This window comes from Macrobrachium rosenbergii, chromosome 48 (assembly GCF_040412425.1).
Source record: "Macrobrachium rosenbergii isolate ZJJX-2024 chromosome 48, ASM4041242v1, whole genome shotgun sequence".
NCBI classification, from domain to species: Eukaryota; Metazoa; Arthropoda; class Malacostraca; order Decapoda; family Palaemonidae; genus Macrobrachium; species Macrobrachium rosenbergii.
In genome coordinates, this window is record NC_089788.1 from 11,703,002 (window position 1) to 11,723,549 (window position 20,548).

At 36.3% G+C, this 20,548-nt stretch overlaps 2 protein-coding genes across 6 annotated transcripts in view; both read left to right on the top strand.

Annotated features, from left to right (window-relative positions):
• Remo (Remoulade) overlaps positions 1-20,548 on the top strand; it is a 502,829-nt gene that overhangs the window by 277,241 nt on the left and 205,040 nt on the right. The window lies entirely within an intron of this gene.
• Positions 12,240-19,310, top strand: LOC136831260 (uncharacterized). The gene is made up of 2 exons (XM_067091345.1): positions 12,240-12,444; positions 12,881-19,310. The coding sequence occupies exon 2, from the start codon at positions 13,844-13,846 to the stop codon at positions 18,899-18,901; it is 5,058 nt and encodes a 1,685-aa protein (XP_066947446.1). The 5' UTR covers positions 12,240-12,444; positions 12,881-13,843; the 3' UTR covers positions 18,902-19,310.

The following is a 20,548-nucleotide window of genomic DNA, read 5'->3' on the forward strand; positions in this document are numbered from 1 at the left end:
TTTTGAGATTGAGACAGAAAATTTTGCTGTTCTGGATCCGTGAAAGGTTACCTGATCGACCGTCAGGACGAAAAATCCTTCGGCGGGGAAGTGCGGGAACTGATTCCTGTGGCACGGAAATATTTTTGGAAATTGGTTCTCCCGACGGGAAATTCAGCATTGGGTTACACTTCCTGGGGTTGAGAAGCTGTCTGTAATCTGTTTGCAAGTGATGTGGTACGCGACTCTCTGAAAGGACTCGAGTTGTTTACTTCTTGAACTAGAGGTTTGGCAGTTTGCTTCATAAAGGACATTTGATGCTAACGTTCTGTGCAGGGGATTTGGCATTTATCTTAACAAGGGAAGCTCAGTTCTCTGTGAAATTTGGCACTGTTCCTTTGAAGGGTTGCATTATGCTGAATCTGAGTTGGAGATTTGGCAGTTTGCTTCATAAAGGGCATTTGATGCTAGCTTTCTATGCGGGGAATTTGACATTTATCTCAGAAAGGGACGTTTTGTCTTTTCTCTGTGAAATTTGGCACTGTTCCTCGAAGGGGTTGCATTATGCTGACTCTGCAGGATAATTCGTCATTTTCCTCCGGGGGAGCGTATGATACTCTGGACTAGATAGTTGGCACCTGTCCTCGTAAGTGACATACGATCCGTACATTCCTTGCAGGTATCTGGCAGACTTCCTAGGAAGGGACACATCTGCATTCAGTGGGTCATTCTTTTGTGATTTTCTTGGTTTGCGGCGGCGACGTGGAATGGACTTGAATTATTATCAGCTTCCGATCTCATAGGGTCTTTGTTGGTATGTCCCGGAGCTCAGTATTTATCGTCTAAAATGTTCCGTAGTGCAGTGTTTACCGTCTAAAATGTTCCGTAGCTCAGTATTTATCGTCGAAAATGTTCCACAGCTCAGTATTTATTGTCTAAAATGTTCCGTAGTGCAGTATTTATCGTCTAAAATGTTCCGTAGCTCAGTATTTATCCTCGAAAATGTTCCGTAGATCAGTATTTACCGTCTAAAATGTTCCGTAGCTCAGTATTTATTGTCTAAAATGTTCCGTAGTTCAGTGTTTATCATCTAAAATGTTCCGTAGCTCCGTATTTATCGTCGAAAATGCTCCGTAGTTCAGTATTTACCGTCTAAAATGTTCCGTAGCTCAGTATTTATCGTCGAAAATGTTCCGTAGTTCAGTATTTACCGTCTAAAATGTTCCGCAGCTCAGTATTTATCGTCAAAACGTGCTGTGTCTTTTGAAGGCAAAACTTGCTTGTAAGGATACTACCAGAAATGTGACGCTGTATGGTGTAAATTTTGTCTTATCTATATATCTGGGCCGGAAAGGTTTAACTTTTGTTTTATTTATTTATCTGGGCTGTAAAGTTTATTTTTGTTTTATTTATTTATCTGGGCTGTAAAGTTTAATTTTTTATATATATATATATATATATATATATATATATATATATATATATATATATATATATATATATATATATATATATATATATATATATCTGGGCTGTAAAGTTTAGCTATTGTTTTATTTATTTATATGGGCTGTAAGGTTTAACTTTTTTATTTATTTATTTACCTGGGCAGGTAAATTGTTCAATGTACCTAGTTATGGTTACAAGAGTATCTTATAATCTTAATATGGGAGCTCAGGGTTCATGCATGTAATGTCATCACAGAGGCCATTATGTTTTTGTTTGTGCTCGAAACTGTGTCACTGTGTGTTTGTTTGCGTGTGAGTGTGTTCACCGTGGAAGGAAGTTCTCGAGTTGGTGCGGTGGGGGGTTGGTGGGGGGGCGGTTGAACAGTAATTGAAAAGGGGAAAGGCACTTATTCTTCATCAGGCATTTCTATTGAAGGCCATTACTTACGGATGAGCAGTTCCACGCAGGTGCCACTCCCACGTTATTAGCCATTACCGAAAGTAATTTCCCATCCGATTTTCCCCTTAAGGGGGGGGGGAAGTGAGGTAATGTTATGGCCGTGGTATTTTTCTAATCGCGTTCATCTGCATCGTTAGGTTTTCTCTTTCTACATAATAACCCGAGTTGAAAATGACCTGGTTTTATTTTTTTATTATTTCCAGTAGTGTGATGAACGGGTACCTCTCTCTCTCTCTCTCTCTCTCTCTCTCTCTCTCTCTCTCTCTCTCTCTCTCTCTCTGTATGTATGTATGTAAGTCTAAAAAATAGGCAGTTTTTCATAAGAAGATGATGGCTGTAAAGGAAAGGAGGCCAGTTATATTTTAACTGGTGAATAAGAGATGATTTTCCCTGTGCAGAAAAGGTCCAGAGCTCCATTCTCTCTCTCTCTCTCTCTCTCTCTCTCTCTCTCTCTCTCTCTCTCTCTCTCTCTCTCTCTCTCTCTCTCTCTCTCTCTCTCTCTCTCTCTCTCCATATATATATATATATATATATATATATATATATATATATATATATATACACACACACACATATATAGTGTGTGTGTGTGTGTGCGTGCGCAATTTGGATGTGTAAATGCGGGGACGAATACGTGAGAAGCTCTTGAATCGGATCTCTATGGCTATTCTTAACTAAAGGTATACTTAAGCAAGCTGCTCCTGATTAAATAGCCTTTGGAATACTTCGACAACTCAAAGGACATTTGGGCCCATTAGTCTCTGAGAAGTGGCACATGGGACGAGTATCCTCCTCCTCCTCCTCCTCCTCCTCCTCCTCCTCCTCCTCCTCCTCCTCCTTTCTCCACACCCTCTCTCCCCAGACCAGAAGATGATAGTAATAAGAGGACGGACATTTCTCTGTCTAGTTTGGGATTCCAATTATCTTTCATTGATCTCAGTCTTATGTATGTGCGTGTATATATTTGCTGTTTAATTATCCATCTTATGTTTTATTGTTTTATTTGAAGATTTTTCATTTAATTTTCAATTATGTACTTTTGTTGTTTGTAAATTATTCGTCTATTTTAGACATTTGCTAATTTAAATACTTATTTCGGTAATAATATAAAGAAATAATCACTGTCAAGAAATTCGTTTTGTGTACAGTTCATTAATGAGTATATTCGTCTAGTTTAGACATTTGCTAATTTAAAGAAAGAAGTATTGTCAAGAAATCCATTTTGTGTTCAGTTCATTAGCGAATTGCAACACAAAAATTCAACGTCCAGGAAACGGGAAAAATGAGACCCTTTGATTTCTTACTCATTTGTCCTTTGAAGTTCGGTTTTCTGCGGTTTCGTCGTCTGGAAAATGATTTCACAGTTGCTTTTAAAGTTGCAAAGTGTGTGACCTGTTTTATCAGTTGTATCATTTCAAATACTCAGAAGTTTCTTCTTTTTTTCTGCGACCTTCTTTTTACCGAGATTAGAAAACTTCTCTGGTCATGGCATTATCGTTGCCTTCAACTTTTCTCTTTCCATTTTCCTTGATGGAAAACTTTTTTTTTTTTTTTTGTTCTTTTTTTTGAGAATGGCAATAAAAGAATTATGTGTTTTATGGATTACGTATTTTTTATAGATTACATTAAAAGAATCATGTTTTATAGAATACGTATTCGTGTAGGTGGTAATAAAAGAATTATATATTTTTATGTTTTTTTATGTCAATAAAGGAATTTGTATTTCATGGAACACATATTTTTATATGGCAATAAAAGAATTATGTATTTTATGTAGTACAGATATTTTATGACAATGAAAGAATTATATATTTTATTGAATTTGTATTTTTTATAGCGCGATAAAGGAATTGTGTATTTTAAGGAATACGTATTTTTAGGTAGCAATAAAAGAATCATGTATTTTAAGGAATACGCAATTTTTTAGATGGTAATAAAAGAATTAATAATTTATTGAATATGTATGTTTCATATGGCAATAAAGGAATTATGTATTTTAAGGAATGCGTATTTTTAGATGGCAATAAAAGAATTATGTAATTTACGGAATGCATATTTTTCAGAGCAAATAACATTCATTTGCAAATACAGTCGTAGACAGTATTTTGTCTTTGAATTCTGGAAATACTATATGGATAGAAATATGCTCATAAGAATATGAACTCCGGGTGTTTATATTTTTGAAGTAGTATATAGTAGATAATCGCCCGTTCTTTTAATAGCTTTTAAACATTATCGTATGTTCTTGAAATAGTAAATAGATAGGCATTTGTTTTAATAGTCATTAGTTTTCGTATTGAAGAAAGAGCGTGTTTATAACTGCAGTTGTAATGCGTCCTTATATTCAACTGTAGTTTTTACAATAGCGTGTTGGGAAACAGTAATAACTAGCGTCGTTAAATGCACCCCCAGCTTATAATGCATTCAGGAGGTAGATAATCGGGTAGAAATGTAGGTGAGGTTTATTGTCCCGGTAGGAGGAGGAGGAGGAGGAAGAGTAGGAGGAGGCGGGGTGAGGGGAGACGCGCCCACCTCACTTGGCCCTATAAGAGGGACCCATACTGGTATGTAATAACAGAAAGGGTTAGGGTCGCAATGACCTCCCCAGAGGCTGGTCATATGGGGCCACAGGATCTTGTTAATGGTTACGAGGAGATGATAGTTACTCAGATGAAAGGTAGGTGGGCAGGGAGGTGGGGGGTTGATTGGAGGGGGAGGGAGAAGGAGAGGGAGGTTGGTCTTTGCTACGGAGGTGCTAAGTGTGCCATTTAAGGCTGACGTTTATGCTGCTAGCTTATGTGTAGTTAGTATTTGATTGCTCGGATGTACTCAGTGGCGTTGCCGTATGGGAGTGTGTGTATGGGAATATACAGGTTATTTTATCACATTTATCGTACAATAGAGACACCTTTCTATATGTATAAACGCATGCACACACACACACGCACGCATGTATATATATACATTATATATGTGTTTATAGATATATACATATACATACTGTATACACACACACACACACACACACACACGCATAATACATCCACACATTAAGAGCCAAGTGAAGGTCCTTGTTTTAACAGTGCTAGTTACGTTCCCAAGTGACTGAAAAATCTTTCATAATTTATTTTACAATTCTGTTACCTTTGTAGATTAGAGAAAACACGAATTCCTCGTTATTGTCGCGTAATTGTTTCGCATAAAACTTGGGGTTAATCGAATTCTAAAAGTTATGTGAAGTTACATTTACTCGTTTGAACACACGGCTTAACCGGGGCTTTGACACCCTTTTTTTTTTTGTTTTTTTTTATCCAATAACGAAAGTGTTTTGTGATTTGTTTATCGTGAAAAATGGCGTATAATTAGCGCCTTTAATCTTCACGGACAGTAATCTCTTTAAGAGATTAAAAAGTTAATTAAATGCGCTTCTCTCTTGTTTTTTATTTATTTATATTTCCGGGTGGTCGCGATAAAGCGACGGTAAAGTTCTTATCCTTCAGTTTTCTATTTCATTGCTTGTACTATTTGTTCTAACCTTTATGATGGCTGGTGTAATTTCCTTGGTCTCTTTATTTAAAAAAAATTATCTTTATTAAGCTCTTTAAATGAAACCTTAATCAACATATATCTTTACTCTTTTGTATTTGATCATTAATCCAGTGTTAATTTTCTGTATTTCGTGTTCGGGTTTCGTTTGATTGCGTTGTAAATGATTTCGCTTTGTTAAAAACTTGACTCTTCGAGTTGGAAGCATTTAATTAGCGTGTGGTAAGGGCAGAGGTCGTGTGTGTCTGAATTTGAAAAATGTCAAACAATGTTTTTTACTCAAACAATATTTTTTACTCTTACCGAGCAATCGTAGTTGGAACTGTAGACCATTAGCGAAGGGTGATGTAAGTTTTCGTGATTTTAGGTCATAAACTACTACTACTACTACTACTACTACTACTACTACTACTACTACTACTAATAATAATAATAATAATAATAATAATAGTAATAAAGAAGCAAATCCACAGTTATGTATATGTACATATACATAACTGTGGATTATGTATATGTACTTACATTTAAAGATAAATCTATGCTGATTTATCTTTAAATATATTTACATATACATAACTGTGGATTTGCTTCTCCATTTTAAGACTCATGCTACTATGAGTATTTAAATAATAATAATAATAATAATAATAATAATAATAATGATGATGATAATATTTCCGCAATAGAGGTTCGTAAGAATTTTTTTTTTTTTTTTTTTGTTTATTTGAATGTAATGAACGTGCTTGAAAGTCATCAGTGCAAAATGTAACCATCTGTTGTCATAGAAGCCATGTCGACCATTATTGCCGTAAACAAATAGGTATTGCTTTTAGTTTGGCTGTTATTTTCTTTTTTTTTTTTTTTTTTTTTTTTTTTTTTTTTAGTCTGTTTGTTTATTTGTTACCAGATCACACACGAAAAACTGTGTGTGGATTTTTGCGAAAATTGTGTAAAGTTGGGCCTCGCTATTGGCAGCGAGTAATTAGATTTTGAGAGCGGTTTGATTGTAACATTTAGGGAGATGGAGCCTTTTGGGCGTGGTTTACTGAGGCTTAGCGGAGATTTGCAGCCCTCGACGCTCCTGATTGAAATTTTTCAATCTTTTAACAAGATCGTACGTTAATCCCCACTAAAGTTTCCTCAGCTAAATTTGATTATAATAATTAGTATCCTTTCAAGGGAATAGGTTCCCTTATTCAGAGACGAATGACCTCGAGATGGTGACGATCAGTTCTAAGTTCTCTTTTATTAGTATGAATATAATAATTAAAAAATACTCATAGTAGCATAAGTCTTAAAATGGAGGAACAGATCCACAGTTATGTATATGTACTTATATTTAAAGATAAAACTATACGATAGCTTTCGGGAATCTGTTCGTTTTCCCGTTTTCAATCAGATTGAAAAGGGGAACCGAACAGATTCTTGAAAGCTATCTGTACAGTTTTATCTTTAAATATATGTACATATACAGAACTGTGGATCAGTTTCTCCAATAAAATATATGTACATATACATAACAGTGGAACTGTTTCGCCAATATAATAATCAGTAACAGGTTGATGAATGATGACGGGTGAAAATGAACCCTTTGAAAATGGCTATGTATTTAATGATTCATAACAAGAAAAAATTGTTTGTGAGCGTTTCATTATTCGTAGCAATTCGGTTATTGTTCGCATAAAGGAATATTTCGTGCTGAAGGTCCTTATGGGTTGTATTTCGCCCCCGGTTTGTTTGATTTATTATTGATTAGGTTTTTCCTTTTTCGCTGTCTCACTTCTCTCTTTGTCCTATCCTTTTAGTGCCTCGTCTCCCCCTTTGCCCTTCTGTCGTAGCGTCATTATCGTCTTTCACTTTTCCAGTTTTCTCTTTGTCACCCTCTGGTGGCTTTTCTATTTCACCTCACCCTTTTGACATGTTTTGACATGTTATCCCTAGAGTATTTTGTATCTCACTTCCTCCTGAACCTTTTGTTACTACATCATTTCACTTCTCTTTCGTCCTTCTTTCAAGTGTTCATCATGTCACTTCTTTCTTCATGATCCTTCTTTCTTAGTTTCATTATTCAACCTCTACCTGTGTCCTCGTTTGAGGTCTTCATTATATCACTTCTTCCTTCGTCCTCCTGGTTTCATAGCTTCATTTTATCACTTTTCCCTTTGTCCTACTCGTTCCGTAGAGCTTCACTTTTCCCTTCTCGCTTTGTCCTCCTCGTTTTGTGGGTTCATTATTTCACTTCTTGGTCTCTATCGTTTCATGGTTTCGTAATATCTCATCTTTTGTCCCTCGTTTTGCTGCTTCATTGTTTCACTTCTTCCTTTTTCCTCCTCGTTTCGTGGCAGAATTATTTTATTTCTTCCTTTGTCCGTCAATTTTGTGGCTTCATTATTTCACTTCTCCCTTTTACCCTCCTGGTTTTGTGGCTTCGTTATTTCACTTCTTCCTTTTTCCTCCTCGTTTCGTGGCAGAACTATTTCATTTCTTCCTTTGCCTTTCTTTTTTGTGGCATCATTATTTCGTTCCTAACTTTGTCCTTTTTTGTGGCTTCATTATTTCACTTCTTCCCTTTTCCTTCTCGTTTCGTGGCTTCATTATTTCAAATCCTTTTCTCCTCTTACTTGGTTTCTTTATTTCACTTCTTCTTTTATATTTTTTATGGCTTCATTATTTCACTTCTTTTGTCTTTTTTATAGATTCATTATTTCACTTCTTTTGTCTTTTTTTTAGCTTCATTATTTCACTTCTTCTTTTGTCTTTTTTATGGCTTCATTATTTCACTTCGTCTTTTGTCTTATTTATGGCTTCATTATTTCACTTCTTTTGTCTTTTTTATGGCTTCATTATTTCACTTCTTTTGTCTTTTTTATGGCTTCATTATTTCACTTCGTCTTTTGTCTTATTTATGGCTTCATTATTTCACTTCTTTTGTCTTTTTTATGGCTTCATTATTTCACTTCTTTTGTCTTTTTTATAGCTTCATTATTTCACTTCTTCTTTTGTCTTTTTTATGGCTTCATTATTTCACTTCTTCTTTTGTCTTTTTTATGGCTTCATTATTTCACTTCTTCCTCTTTCCTCCTCGTTTCGTGACGTCCTGATGAGCAGTCACCGAACAGGAGTGGCAGTTTCGGACACGGGATCAGTTCCTTGATCTCATCAGGAGGTAGGAGAAAAGGAAAAAGAATAAATGATATAAAAAGATGAAAGCTATGGAGGATCATTTGCTCTACACCATCACCTCCCCCCCTTTTCCTTCCTCATCCTTCCCCTCCTCATTTCTCTCCCCTCCCCCCTCATCCTCCAGAGTCATCTGGCAATCCTTGGCTTGATGTTAGAGAACCTTGTCACGTTCAAGGATTCCTTCTGCGTCATTTTTGGCTCTTTGAGGTCGAAATTGGGTTATCCCGAGGCATTGGTTCCGGAGGACGGGACTGAGAGGAGAGAGAGAGAGAGAGAGAGAGAGAGAGAGAGAGAGAGAGAGAGAGAGACATACGTACGCACGGCCCCTGACATGATGTCAGAATGTTTCCTCTCGTCTCTGCTTGTCACCGTCAGATAAGGCGGGCAGGAAGAGTAATATGTATTTTTATGAAAGTTGTTTGATCTATTACTCTTACCTTGGCGTCGCTGATTCTGACTGGGTGTCAACACTCGCAAAACAAGAAAAATGGTCATTTAAAGCAATCTCAATTTGAAAAAGGACACAGTAGAGAAATTCTAGATCCTAATTAATTACATATATTTACATTTAATCAGAAGATTATATTATACAGAGCCATTCACACTGGCTCTTGGCATTTATGGGCTCAAGGGCCACTTATGGTGTTAACTGACACAAGAATTACCTAAAGTGGAGTGTCAAATACTTAAACGTTTAACTGACGCAATAGTTCAGTAACTGAGGGTGCCAAACAATTCCATGCTTGAGGACGTGATTGTTGCCTGTGGACATAGTGGGGCAGACGAAGATACAGCGGTATTTACGGCTTTTCTGTAAACGTGGAGAAAGGGCACATTAACACTCGATAAAGTAGAGCAAAATCTAACTGGAAAAAATGAAATTGACTCAAGGAGGGTGACGTCAATTTATGATCAGGCAATTTACTGATCAGTTCTGATGATTTATATCGACAGTGAATCAACGGGTCTGAGCACATTGAAAGGAAGGGAACGGAAATGAGAATAAGAACACAAGAAATGGACCTAAGAGCCTTCTACCCAGGCTTTACCTTTAAATGTTGAGTGGAGATTTCGTGCATCAACCTCCATAAAGCCTCTATCAAATGGGCTTCCTCTGTACTGTCTTGCCTGCGACTCTCTCGCTTGCCTTGTTGTTTCAGATTTACCTGGCCTTGTGCCAGCACGGGCTCTTGCTCTGAGAGCAGCTTGACCTCTGTCTCGGCCTTTTATGCCCTCCTCAGCCAGCCGGCTTCCAGTGCCTCGGGCATGTCAGGTGAGAGAGCTTATCGGCATGTGGAGCCATTAGACCTCTGCCTCTCTGTTTATCAGGGAGAAGGCGTTAATCTGGAATAGATCTTCGGCCAGAGATCATAAAGGTCAAGTTAGAATGACGTTTTAGCGAGGCATAGGAGGAGTGTGATGGAGAAGTACTTGGGACCCTGACGAATCTATCGTCCTTTTTTAATTGGAGCAACAAGGAGGGGCAGAAGGCTTGTCCTTGGTATCAGACTGTGTCTTCCAAACGAAAACAGGGCGAGAAGAGAAGTATTTATCAATACTTTTAGCAGTATATATATATATATATATATATATATATATATATATATATATATATATATATATAATATATATATATATTATATATATACACATGTATATGTATATGCTGTAGATATATATTTTGTGTGTAGGTATATGTGTTTTTACATAGTATGTATTTAATTATTTTAACGAACAACCTTTATGTGGTCACCCATCCAGGTTCTGTGATCATACACACTGTCGCTGAACACGTTGATTTATCTTTCATTTTTCCTTTACTGTGTCAAGTAGGTTTAGATAGTAGCAGCTTGTGTTGGATATATCGTATTAACGTAATTTTATTATTGGATAACGATATTGCACGAAATCATGATAGATAAGGAACTTGATGATCTGTAATCTAAGAATTTTGATTATGGAAGACATTGAAATTATGATAAGGGTAATAATGATGAAGATGATGATAAAAATAATAACGATAATGAATTATGGTCAAAATAAATTAGAATTGAGTACGAATAAGCATTCTCTCTCTCTCTCTAGGAAATTATAAAGGTAATAATGTTGGATGTGATATTAAGAATAATAATAACAAAGAAATATCTAAATGAAATGAAACTGAGGACGTATAAGCATTCTCTCTCTCTCTCTCTCTCTCTCTCTCTCTCTCTCTCTCTCTCTCTATGAAATCATAAGGGTAATAATGGTGGAAGTTATATTAAGAATAATAACAGTAACGAAGAAATGTCAAAATGACGTATGAGCATTCTCTCTCTCTCTCTCTCTCTCTCTCTCTCTCTCTCTCTCTCTCTCTCTCTCTCTCTCTCTCTCTCTTCCCCTTTTATATTTTTCTCTCATGAAAAGCTTATCTTGGTGATTACTATTATCAGGACATGAAAATCTCCATCCAATATCCATTCTGGTCTCGGGCTCTCCGCTCATCCCCGGAATTTTAAAACGGGGGAAATTTGTTTCGAGGTCGCTCAGAAATTGTGGCCGGGATGGGATATATCGCCCTTGATAGCGAGCCCTTATTTAATCTCTCTCTCTCTCTCTCTCTCTCTCTCTCTCTCTCTCTCTCTCTCTCTCTCTCTCTCTCTCTCTCTCTCAAAAAACGAGACTAGGAAATAAGGTGGAAAATAAAAATAGATTTTATTATTCTCTCTCTCTCTCTCTCTCTCTCTCTCTCTCTCTCTCTCTCTCTCTCTCTCTCTCTCTCTCTCTCTCTCTCTCTCTCTCTCTCTCTTTCAAAAATGAAAGAATAGGTAAACTATTAGGACAAGAAAATAAAAATAAATTTTATCATTTTCGTTGATATTTCTCTCTCTCTTTCTCTCTCTCTCTCAGTCCTCTCTCTCAAAAATTAAGCTTTACTCTCATTCAGAATTAAAGTGAAAATAATTTTTTATTAAAAATACATAGAATAGGAACTAATTATAAAATAAAATACCTGTGTGTGTGTTCATTTCTCTCTCTCTCTGTATTCTCTCTCTCTCTCTCTCTCTCTCTCTCTCTCTCTCTCTCTCTCTCTCTCTCTCTCTCTCTCTTTCTCTCTCTCTCTCTCTCTCTCTCTCTCATACGTTTTGGATTCAAGAATGAAAGATTGCCGTGTGTAATCCGGATTATCTTGACAATTAAGACCCTTCAGGTCAGGTCTGGTCTTCCCAGTTCTTTCTCTCACTAATAAATTAAGGCGTGTTTCGCCTTTCCTTTTACATAAAAATATAAATTTTCAGTTAGTTTAGACTTTTAACATTTTTCTAATATTTTTTAGAAACTTTAACTTACTTTTTAGAAACTTTAACTTACTTTTTCTCTAACATTTTTGTGACAAATGTTAAAATAATTGCTTTTGTGAATGTAAATTTGTATAAAAATCACGGTGTTTAAAGTGACACCACCTCCTTCCCGAATCCTTGTTGGAGAACTTTAACTGCCTGAAAATTACTCCACTCAGGTAGAAACCGGCTGTTTTTGTTTTTCTTCGCGGCAAGAAGGGCCGAAGGTTGGCAGTTCAGCTCACAGCTCCATCATAGGTTGCAGTTCAGCTCACAGCTCCATCATAGTTTGCAGCGCAGCTCCATCATAGTTTGCAGCGCAGCTCACAGCTCCTTCATAGTCCGAAGGACTGGAAACTCAGTATCCTGTGGAACTTTCACTCGCAATGGAGCACTAATTAACCCTCATCAGCTACAGTAGCCTCAAGCCATCGTCACCAACGACAGACGTCGCATACCATCAACTGATGTCTTGTACTAGCAGTTTTAAGGATGGAAATTTCTTGAGGTATGTCACTTTCATTAGACACCGTGATTTCGTGACTTTAAGATTTTTCCCAAGATTTCTTAAATAATCTGTTCCTAGCATTCAGCCCTTTTAAATAATAAAGCTCGCTAATTCATCGTAATCCTTAAACGAAAGCAGTTCTTTTCATTTTGTTCATTTCACCTTGTTCCCGTATAGGTTTGTTGATTTATAGTATGTGATCCAGCTTTCGTAAACTATCTTTGAAGTAATATAGTATAGGCCTGCTGCCACACTTTATATTTCATATTCATATTTAGCGGATTTCATTGCTATAAAGGTTTCTCTTAATTTTGTAAGACGAGTTCTTGCTATATTCACTTGTACGGAATTTCAATTATTACGACGAGACTAGTATATTACTTCGTTGTGCTTTCGGTATTTCAAATTTTTAATTCTCATATTTCTCGTGTTTTAGTGAGTGGGACGGAATTGGGGAGGATTGGGAGATCTGGTGTCATCGGTCTTCTTCTACTTGATAGAATCCAGTCCAGACAACCAACAAGCAGTTACTGTTCACCTATTCAGTCATTTCTAATAAATAAGTTTGGATTTTAGTTGGTCTATTCATTCTCCTCCCCAGGATTTCTGTTCATGGAACCCCTGGGGGGACTGAATGCGAAACTGCTTGTTGTTGGTTGGCCTTGGTTTGGTGGTTGCTGTAGCTTGATATTTGCATTTTATATTTTTGTCGTGTTTGATATTTACTTGGGGAAAATTTTTATTCTCATATATTTGGAAATTTTTTGAAATTTTTTGACATTGCTATCATTAACCATGTCTGATCTTAAACTGTTAGTTAACTCCCGGAAATATATCCGTAAGGCTATCACTGAAAATTACAATAAGAGGGATAGTTTTCCCGCTTTATCACAAGTTGTTCGATATGCGAAAAAAGCAGTATTGGTGGACTTGTTAGCTCAACTAGGTGATTATGATTCTAAAATTCAAGCACTTAAGTGGGGTGAGAATGAGGATGAATTTGTACTTGCAGAGGATATTGAATTGAGTCATGATTATTTGACTAAAATTCGTGAGTGTATAGCTTTGTTAGAAGATGTACCTTCTCTTAGTCAGTCCTCGCTTGATTCGGCTCGTAGTCTCCTTAAACGTCCAACAGCCCCTCTTCCCACATTTACCAGTCGTGATGGTGAAGACTTAAATAAATTCTTTCTTCAGTTCGAGGAAACTATTAACAAGTTCTCGTACCCAGATTACGATAAATTTTGTTGTTAAAGCAGCAAGTTAGTGGGAGAGCTTCAATCTTGATTAATTCCCTTGAAGCTGATAAGCAAGGATACACTCATGCTAAAGAATTACTGACGAATGCTTTGGCTTCCCAGGAAAACAGAAGTTCAATATTATTAAGCAGTTATCAGAAATGAAGTTAACTTATGAAGATGATCCGTTTGAATACATCTCTAAGATTAAGTATATCACTGAAAGTATTAAGAAATTGAAAATTGATGTTGATTTTTTCCTTCAATATTTTTTCTGGTCAGGCCTGAATGAGTCTTTTCGAAATATTTTGATTCAAATAACTAATCATTCGAAACCAACTTTAATGGAAATTACTGATAACTTTTTTGAAGCGAGCGAGCGGTATTTTTCACAGAAACATTTTAAAGAACGTAAGAAAAAATCTGATTCGCCTGTATTGAATTCGGCCAGTTCTCGAGAATGTACAACTAGCCTTGCTGTGAAAGTAGATTATTCTAAAGACAAAACTAGGTCATCAAAACCTTGTTCCCTTTGCATAGTTGTAGACAGGGATATTTCACACCCAGTTTACCGGTGTCCAGTATTTAAGACTCCACAAGAGAAAATTGATAAGTTGGTTAGTTTGTCCGGCTGCATTAAATGTGGGAACCTTAATCATACTTCAGATAATTGTAAATTTAAATTCAACTCCCGGTGTAGTAACTGTAAAGGGTGGCATATGTCTTACCTTTGTGTTGGGAATCCACGTAAGAAAGAAAGCACAGCTGATAAATCCAAGGTAAATTCTGGTTTGGATAAATCAAAAGATAATTCCAAATTGAACATTGCTAGTAGCAATTTGATAACTCTGACAGAAGCTTTGCAGGGGGATACCGATGGTGAATCGATATTGCCTACATTTACATGTAAAATCGGTGGCAAAAGAGTGAGAGGATTGAAAGATGGTGGTTGCCAGTCAAACTTTATAACTGAAAGTTTGGCATCCCAGCTTGATCTGAAAGTCATTAAGGATAACTTTTCTATCACTGTAAACGGTATTAATGTACCCAAGACATATAAGAGTAAATTAGTAGAATTTAATGTGAAGTTTGGTGATGAGTTGAAAACTATTAAGGCTTTGTGTATTCCTTCAATTAATATTGTGTTAAAACTTCCAAATTTGAGAAAAGTTGTTGATAGTTTTCTCATGCAGGGATATAAATTAGCAGACGAGTCTTTAAAGAATTGCCAGGATGAAATCAGTGATATAGAGTTCATTTTAGGGTGTAAATCTTCGTATTGTATACCAGATTCAGAAGTACTCTTTGGTGAAAGGAAGATGTCCTTATATTCTCAGACTCCTTTGGGAATCATATTGAAGGGAGATATTAATCAGCTATTGCATGACTTGGAGGATTTGCCAGTTAATTCAAATTCATATTCAATAATGGACCCTGGGAATTACTTTCCTGTCAAAAATACCTCTTGTCTGACATCCACAGATAATTGCATTGAAGTTATAGATTGTTGTAATGCTAATTTTTCAGTCTTCAATGATAAGGGTGATCTTGTTGATGCAGAGTTGCAAAGAGCTACAAATGACATTTTAGAGAGTCAATGTTCATATTACACAAATCATGATAATCAGATCTATGATGATGAGACTTCTGAGATAAATAATGATTTAGTAAAATTTGCTCTAGACAATACAGTGCGTGACGAAAGAGGAAGACTCAAAATGCCTCTTCTTTGGAATCCTAAAGTTAGTCATTTGCTGGGTAGAAATCGTAAGTTAGCAACACTGATTCTAAGGGCTAATTTGAACAAACTTTTAAAGAATGAAGAAAATTTAAAATTAATGAATGACACTTTCCAAGAACAAGCTGCTGCTGGTATCATTGAAAAAATTAATGACCTTGATGACTTTCTAGAGACTCATCCTGAGCATAGCTTCTTGCCACATATGCCAATATTCAAACCAGATAGAGAGACTACAAAATGTAGAATAGTTTTTCTCTCCAATCTTTGTGAAAAGGACCCGACAAAGCCCATGACAGTTAGTCATAACCAAGCAATTTATCCCGGTCCTACACTTAACCATAAAATTTCTTCTGCTTTGTTGCATTTAAGATTTGACCCCTTCATTTGCACCTTTGATATTAAAAAGGCTTTCAATAATATTAGTTTGGAAGAAATTGATCAAAATAAACTTTTATTCCTATGGTTTCGAAATGTTCAGAAGAGGGATTTTTCTATTATAGCTTACAAGAATGTTCGTTTACCTTTTGGGCTACGTTGTTCACCCACAATTTTATTGTTAGGTCTTTTCAAAATTTTGGTTCTCGACTCTGAGGATGATTCATCAGGTATTAGATACTTGAAACATTTAATTTATCAACTTTGTTATATGGACAATTGTGCTTTTACAGCAGAGGACTCTGCAAATTTAATATGGGCTTACAATCAGCTGAACTCTATTTTTGAACCTTACAAATTTGGTCTTCAGCAATTCATGTCAAATGACAGTAATTTACAATCTCTCATTGACTCTGATCTTGAAGGAGAAACCCCTATTAAGGTAAAATTGCTTGGCATGCGATGGGATCGTTCAAAAGATACCCTATCGACAAACCCTATTAACCTCGACCCACAGGCTAATACTAAAAGGTTAATTTTAAGAAGCATTGCATCACAATATGACGTTCATAACTATAATGCTCCTTTACTAAATAGAAGTAGGTTGTTCTTGCACAGATTGCAATGCCAAAAGGAGTTAACATGGGATCAGACTCTTTCTCCTGATGTTTTACGTGAATGGAGATTAATTGCTAAACAAGCTAATGCCTCTCTTGTTGTCGAGATTAAGAGGTTTGTTGGGAAAAGACAGAGCTCTTACAAGCTGATAGGATTTTCTGATAGCAGTAAATCAATGTATGGTGCTGTCATTTATATCAAAGACTTAGAGACCAAGGAAATAAGTTTTCTTTCAGGAAAGAATAGAATTGTCAATAAACAGCTGGAATGCAAAAGCATCCCTTCCTTGGAGATCCAAGGCATTGCTTTAGCCACAGAGTGTATTTTAGATTTGTATGCAGATCTTGCTGGCCCTTCGTGCATTAAACCAATCCACATTACTGAAATTGAAATATTTTCAGATAGTCTTGTATCTTTAGCATGGTTAAATTCCTATTCCACGAAATTAGACAAGATGCAGAAAAGGTCAGTCTTCGTAATGAATAGGATCAAACATATTACAAAGTTATGTGAAACTCATCCCATAAAATTTTCATTTGTTTCTGGAACAAAAAATCCAGCAGACTGCATAACCCGAAGTATGTCCCATAAACAGCTCGTGAAGAGTAATTATTACAGTGGTCCACCCTTTTTATCTAATTGTATCACTCCAGAGCTTAGTAGGGATGATATTTTTTCGGTGATTATACCAAATCCTCTTGCAGATGTTGATAACATAAGCCCTAGCTCTGAAACTCATAGCTTGCTTTCAAGTTACTCACTGGTTGGCTGTCTGAAGAATTTAATGCTGTTAGACAGGTTCTCCAGTTTCAATCGTTTGGTGAAGGTTTACAGTAAGATTTTAATCTTTGTAAACAAGCTGAAAGCTAAAGTAAAATCTAAGTATCCTGACAGGTTTTCTCACTTTGAGGATAAAGATGATGCGAACTTTTTTTCAGAAGCTACTAGACAAATAATATTAAAAGATCAGCAATCTGAATTCCCTGAGGTTTTTAAGTATTTCCACTCTAATTCAAGGAATGTTAAGGACATCCCAAATATTGTCAAACAGCTTAATGTTTTCATGGACAGGGATGGGTTGTTGAGAGTCCGAAGTAAATGTGAGCGTCTCAGGAGTGTTGAGCGCTTTAAGCGGTACAGTTTTCCTTTACTTCTGGCAAAGAAAAGTGTTCTTACCCCACTCATCATCCTGGACATGCACAGGAAATTGGCCCATGCTGGGTGTTATTCATTGTTGACTGAGCTAAGGAAAACTTTTTGGATCCCACACTTTTTCTCCATTGTCAAAAGGATACTAAAAACTTGTACGACGTGTCGTCGTTTTAATGAACGGACTGTTAAGCTTAACCAAAGTCCATACAGAATGTGTAGATTAAACCCTTCTAATATACCATTTAATAATATTTATGTAGACTTCATGGGACCGTTCACTGTAAAATTATATGGTCAAAATTCTAAAGTGTGGATTCTTTGCATTACCTGTATGTGGTCAAGAGCCATAAATTTGAAAATTTGTTCAAACCTGTCTGTCGTAGAATTCTTAAGAGCGTTTCAGTTGCATTGCTTCGAGTTTGGTATCCCTAGTTTTTGTATTTCCGATTTAGGAACGCAGTTGACTGCTGGTGCAAATATTATTTCAGATTTTTTTAAAGATCATGAAACTCGTAAATATTTTGATGAAAATAATGTTCAACCCTTATCCTTTGATCATTTCTTTAAAGGTCATAGTAAACTAGGATCAATGGTTGAAATTTGTGTAAAGTTAACCAAGAGACTCCTTTTTGGCTCTATTGGTAAAAATATCTTGCCATATAGAGATTTTGAGTTTATTGTTTGCAAGACCGTTCATCTCGTGAACAGGCGACCAATTGCCTTCAAGGAAGCCTTGAGAGATTCATCTGGTGACTGTGTTCCTGATTCAATCACGCCTGAAGTTTTAATTAGAGGATATGACTTGTTATCTTTGAACATTATTCCAGAGCTTCAGAGAAATCCTGAACCTGAATGGATGCCCTTTGAGCCCTTAAACAAGGTGAAAAATAATTACGAAAAACTTCAGAAAACTCGTAACAAGCTCATAGATATTTATAACGAAGAATTCTTATGTACTCTTATCCACCAAGCAGTTAACTTAAAAGACCGGTATAAGCCCGTGACGCACAAAATTCTTCAAAGAGGTGATATTGTTCTAATAAAAGAACCAATGACCAAACAAAGTAACTACCCAATGGCTATTGTTAAAGACGTAGTGAAAAATCTTCATAATGAAATCACGGGTGCCATAGTCATGAAAGGTAAAACGAGAGAGATATTGAAGCGGCACTCTTCCACGTTGATACCCTTACTTAGAAAAGAAGAGTTGCCTAATAATGATGAAATGATCACTCTTCCTGGCCCAAGTGTTGTTGAATGTTCAGCAAGACCCAAAAGAAGGACAGCCATTGAGAGTGAAATAAAGACTAAAGATATTCTTGATAATTTCTAGGTTACTACCTGAATAATTTTTTTCTTGTGACTTACATTATTAATGTAACTTTATATACATAAATTTGATTCGTAATGGAATCAAATTCCCTTCCTTGGAGTGAAGAAAATATAAATTTTCAGTTAGTTTAGACTTTTAACATTTTTCTAATATTTTTTTAGAAACTTTAACTTACTTTTTCTCTAACATTTTTGTGACAAATGTTAAAATAATTGCTTTTGTGAATGTAAATTTGTATAAAAATCACGGTGTTTAAAGTGACACCACCTCCTTCCCGAATCCTTGTTGGAGAACTTTGACTGCCTGAAAATTACTCCACTCAGGTAGAAACCGGCTGTTTTTGTTTTTCTTCGCGGCAAGAAGGGCCGAAGGTTGGCAGTTCAGCTCACAGCTCCATCATAGGTTGGAGTTCAGCTTCAGCAGTTCAGCTCACAGCTCCATCATAGTTTGCTCCATCAGCGCAGCGCAGCTCAGCTCCTTCATAGTCCGAAGGACTGGAAACTCAGTATCCTGTGGAACTTTCACTCGCAATGGAGCACTAATTAACCCTCATCAGCTACAGTAGCCTCAAGCCATCGTCACCAACGACAGACGTCGCATACCATCAACTGATGTCTTGTACTAGCAGTTTTAAGGATGGAAATTTCTTGAGGTATGTCACTTTCATTAGACACCGTGATTTCGTGACTTTAAGATTTTTCCCAAGATTTCTTAAATAATCTGTTCCTAGCATTCAGCCCTTTTAAATAATAAAGCTCGCTAATTCATCGTAATCCTTAAACGAAAGCAGTTCTTTTCATTTTGTTCATTTCACCTTGTTCCCGTATAGGTTTGTTGATTTATAGTATGTGATCCAGCTTTCGTAAACTTATCTTTGAAGTAATATAGTATAGGCCTGCTGCCACACTTTTATTTCATATTCATATTTAGCGGATTTCATTGCTATAAAGGTTTCTCTTAATTTTGTAAGACGAGTTCTTGCTATATTCACTTGTACGGAATTTCAATTATTACGACGAGACTAGTATATTACTTCGTTGTGCTTTCGGTATTTCAAATTTTTAATTCTCATATTTCTCGTGTTTTAGTGAGTGGGACGGAATTTGGGAGGATTGGGAGATCTGGTGTCATCGGTCTTCTTCTACTTGATAGAATCCAGTCCAGACAACCAACAAGCAGTTACTGTTCACCTATTCAGTCATTTCTAATAAATAAGTTTGGATTTTTTAGTTGGTCTATTCATTCTCCTAGTGTATCGTTACAAGGCTGCAGCCCTATGCATATTGACAAGGCTCTGAAGGAGAGAGAGAGAGAGAGAGAGAGAGAGAGAGAGAGAGAGAGAGAGAGAGAGAGAGAGAGTTGGTTTTCTGTCGAACAAATGATGTTTCGTTTATCAAAAGCTGTTTGTTTACACTTTAAAGTGGGAAAATTGACTCATTGAAGCATTTTGAATAGAAATAATTACGAATTTGTGGAAAAATGGTAAAGAGAAACTTAGTAATGCAAGGAAAATGAGACCTAAACCTGTGTGATGATCATTGAAAATAACGCAAAAACAAGTGGGCATTGTAACTGGACTGTTATTCAGCAAAATAATTTGATACCTACATGAATTGAACGGCTATCAGGAAGGAGCGACATTCAGGT

What these genes read in the sequence shown, in the direction of transcription:
- LOC136831260 (XM_067091345.1), top strand. Translation starts at nt 13,844, where the DNA reads ATGAAGTTAACTTATGAAGATGATCCGTTTGAATACATCTCTAAGATT.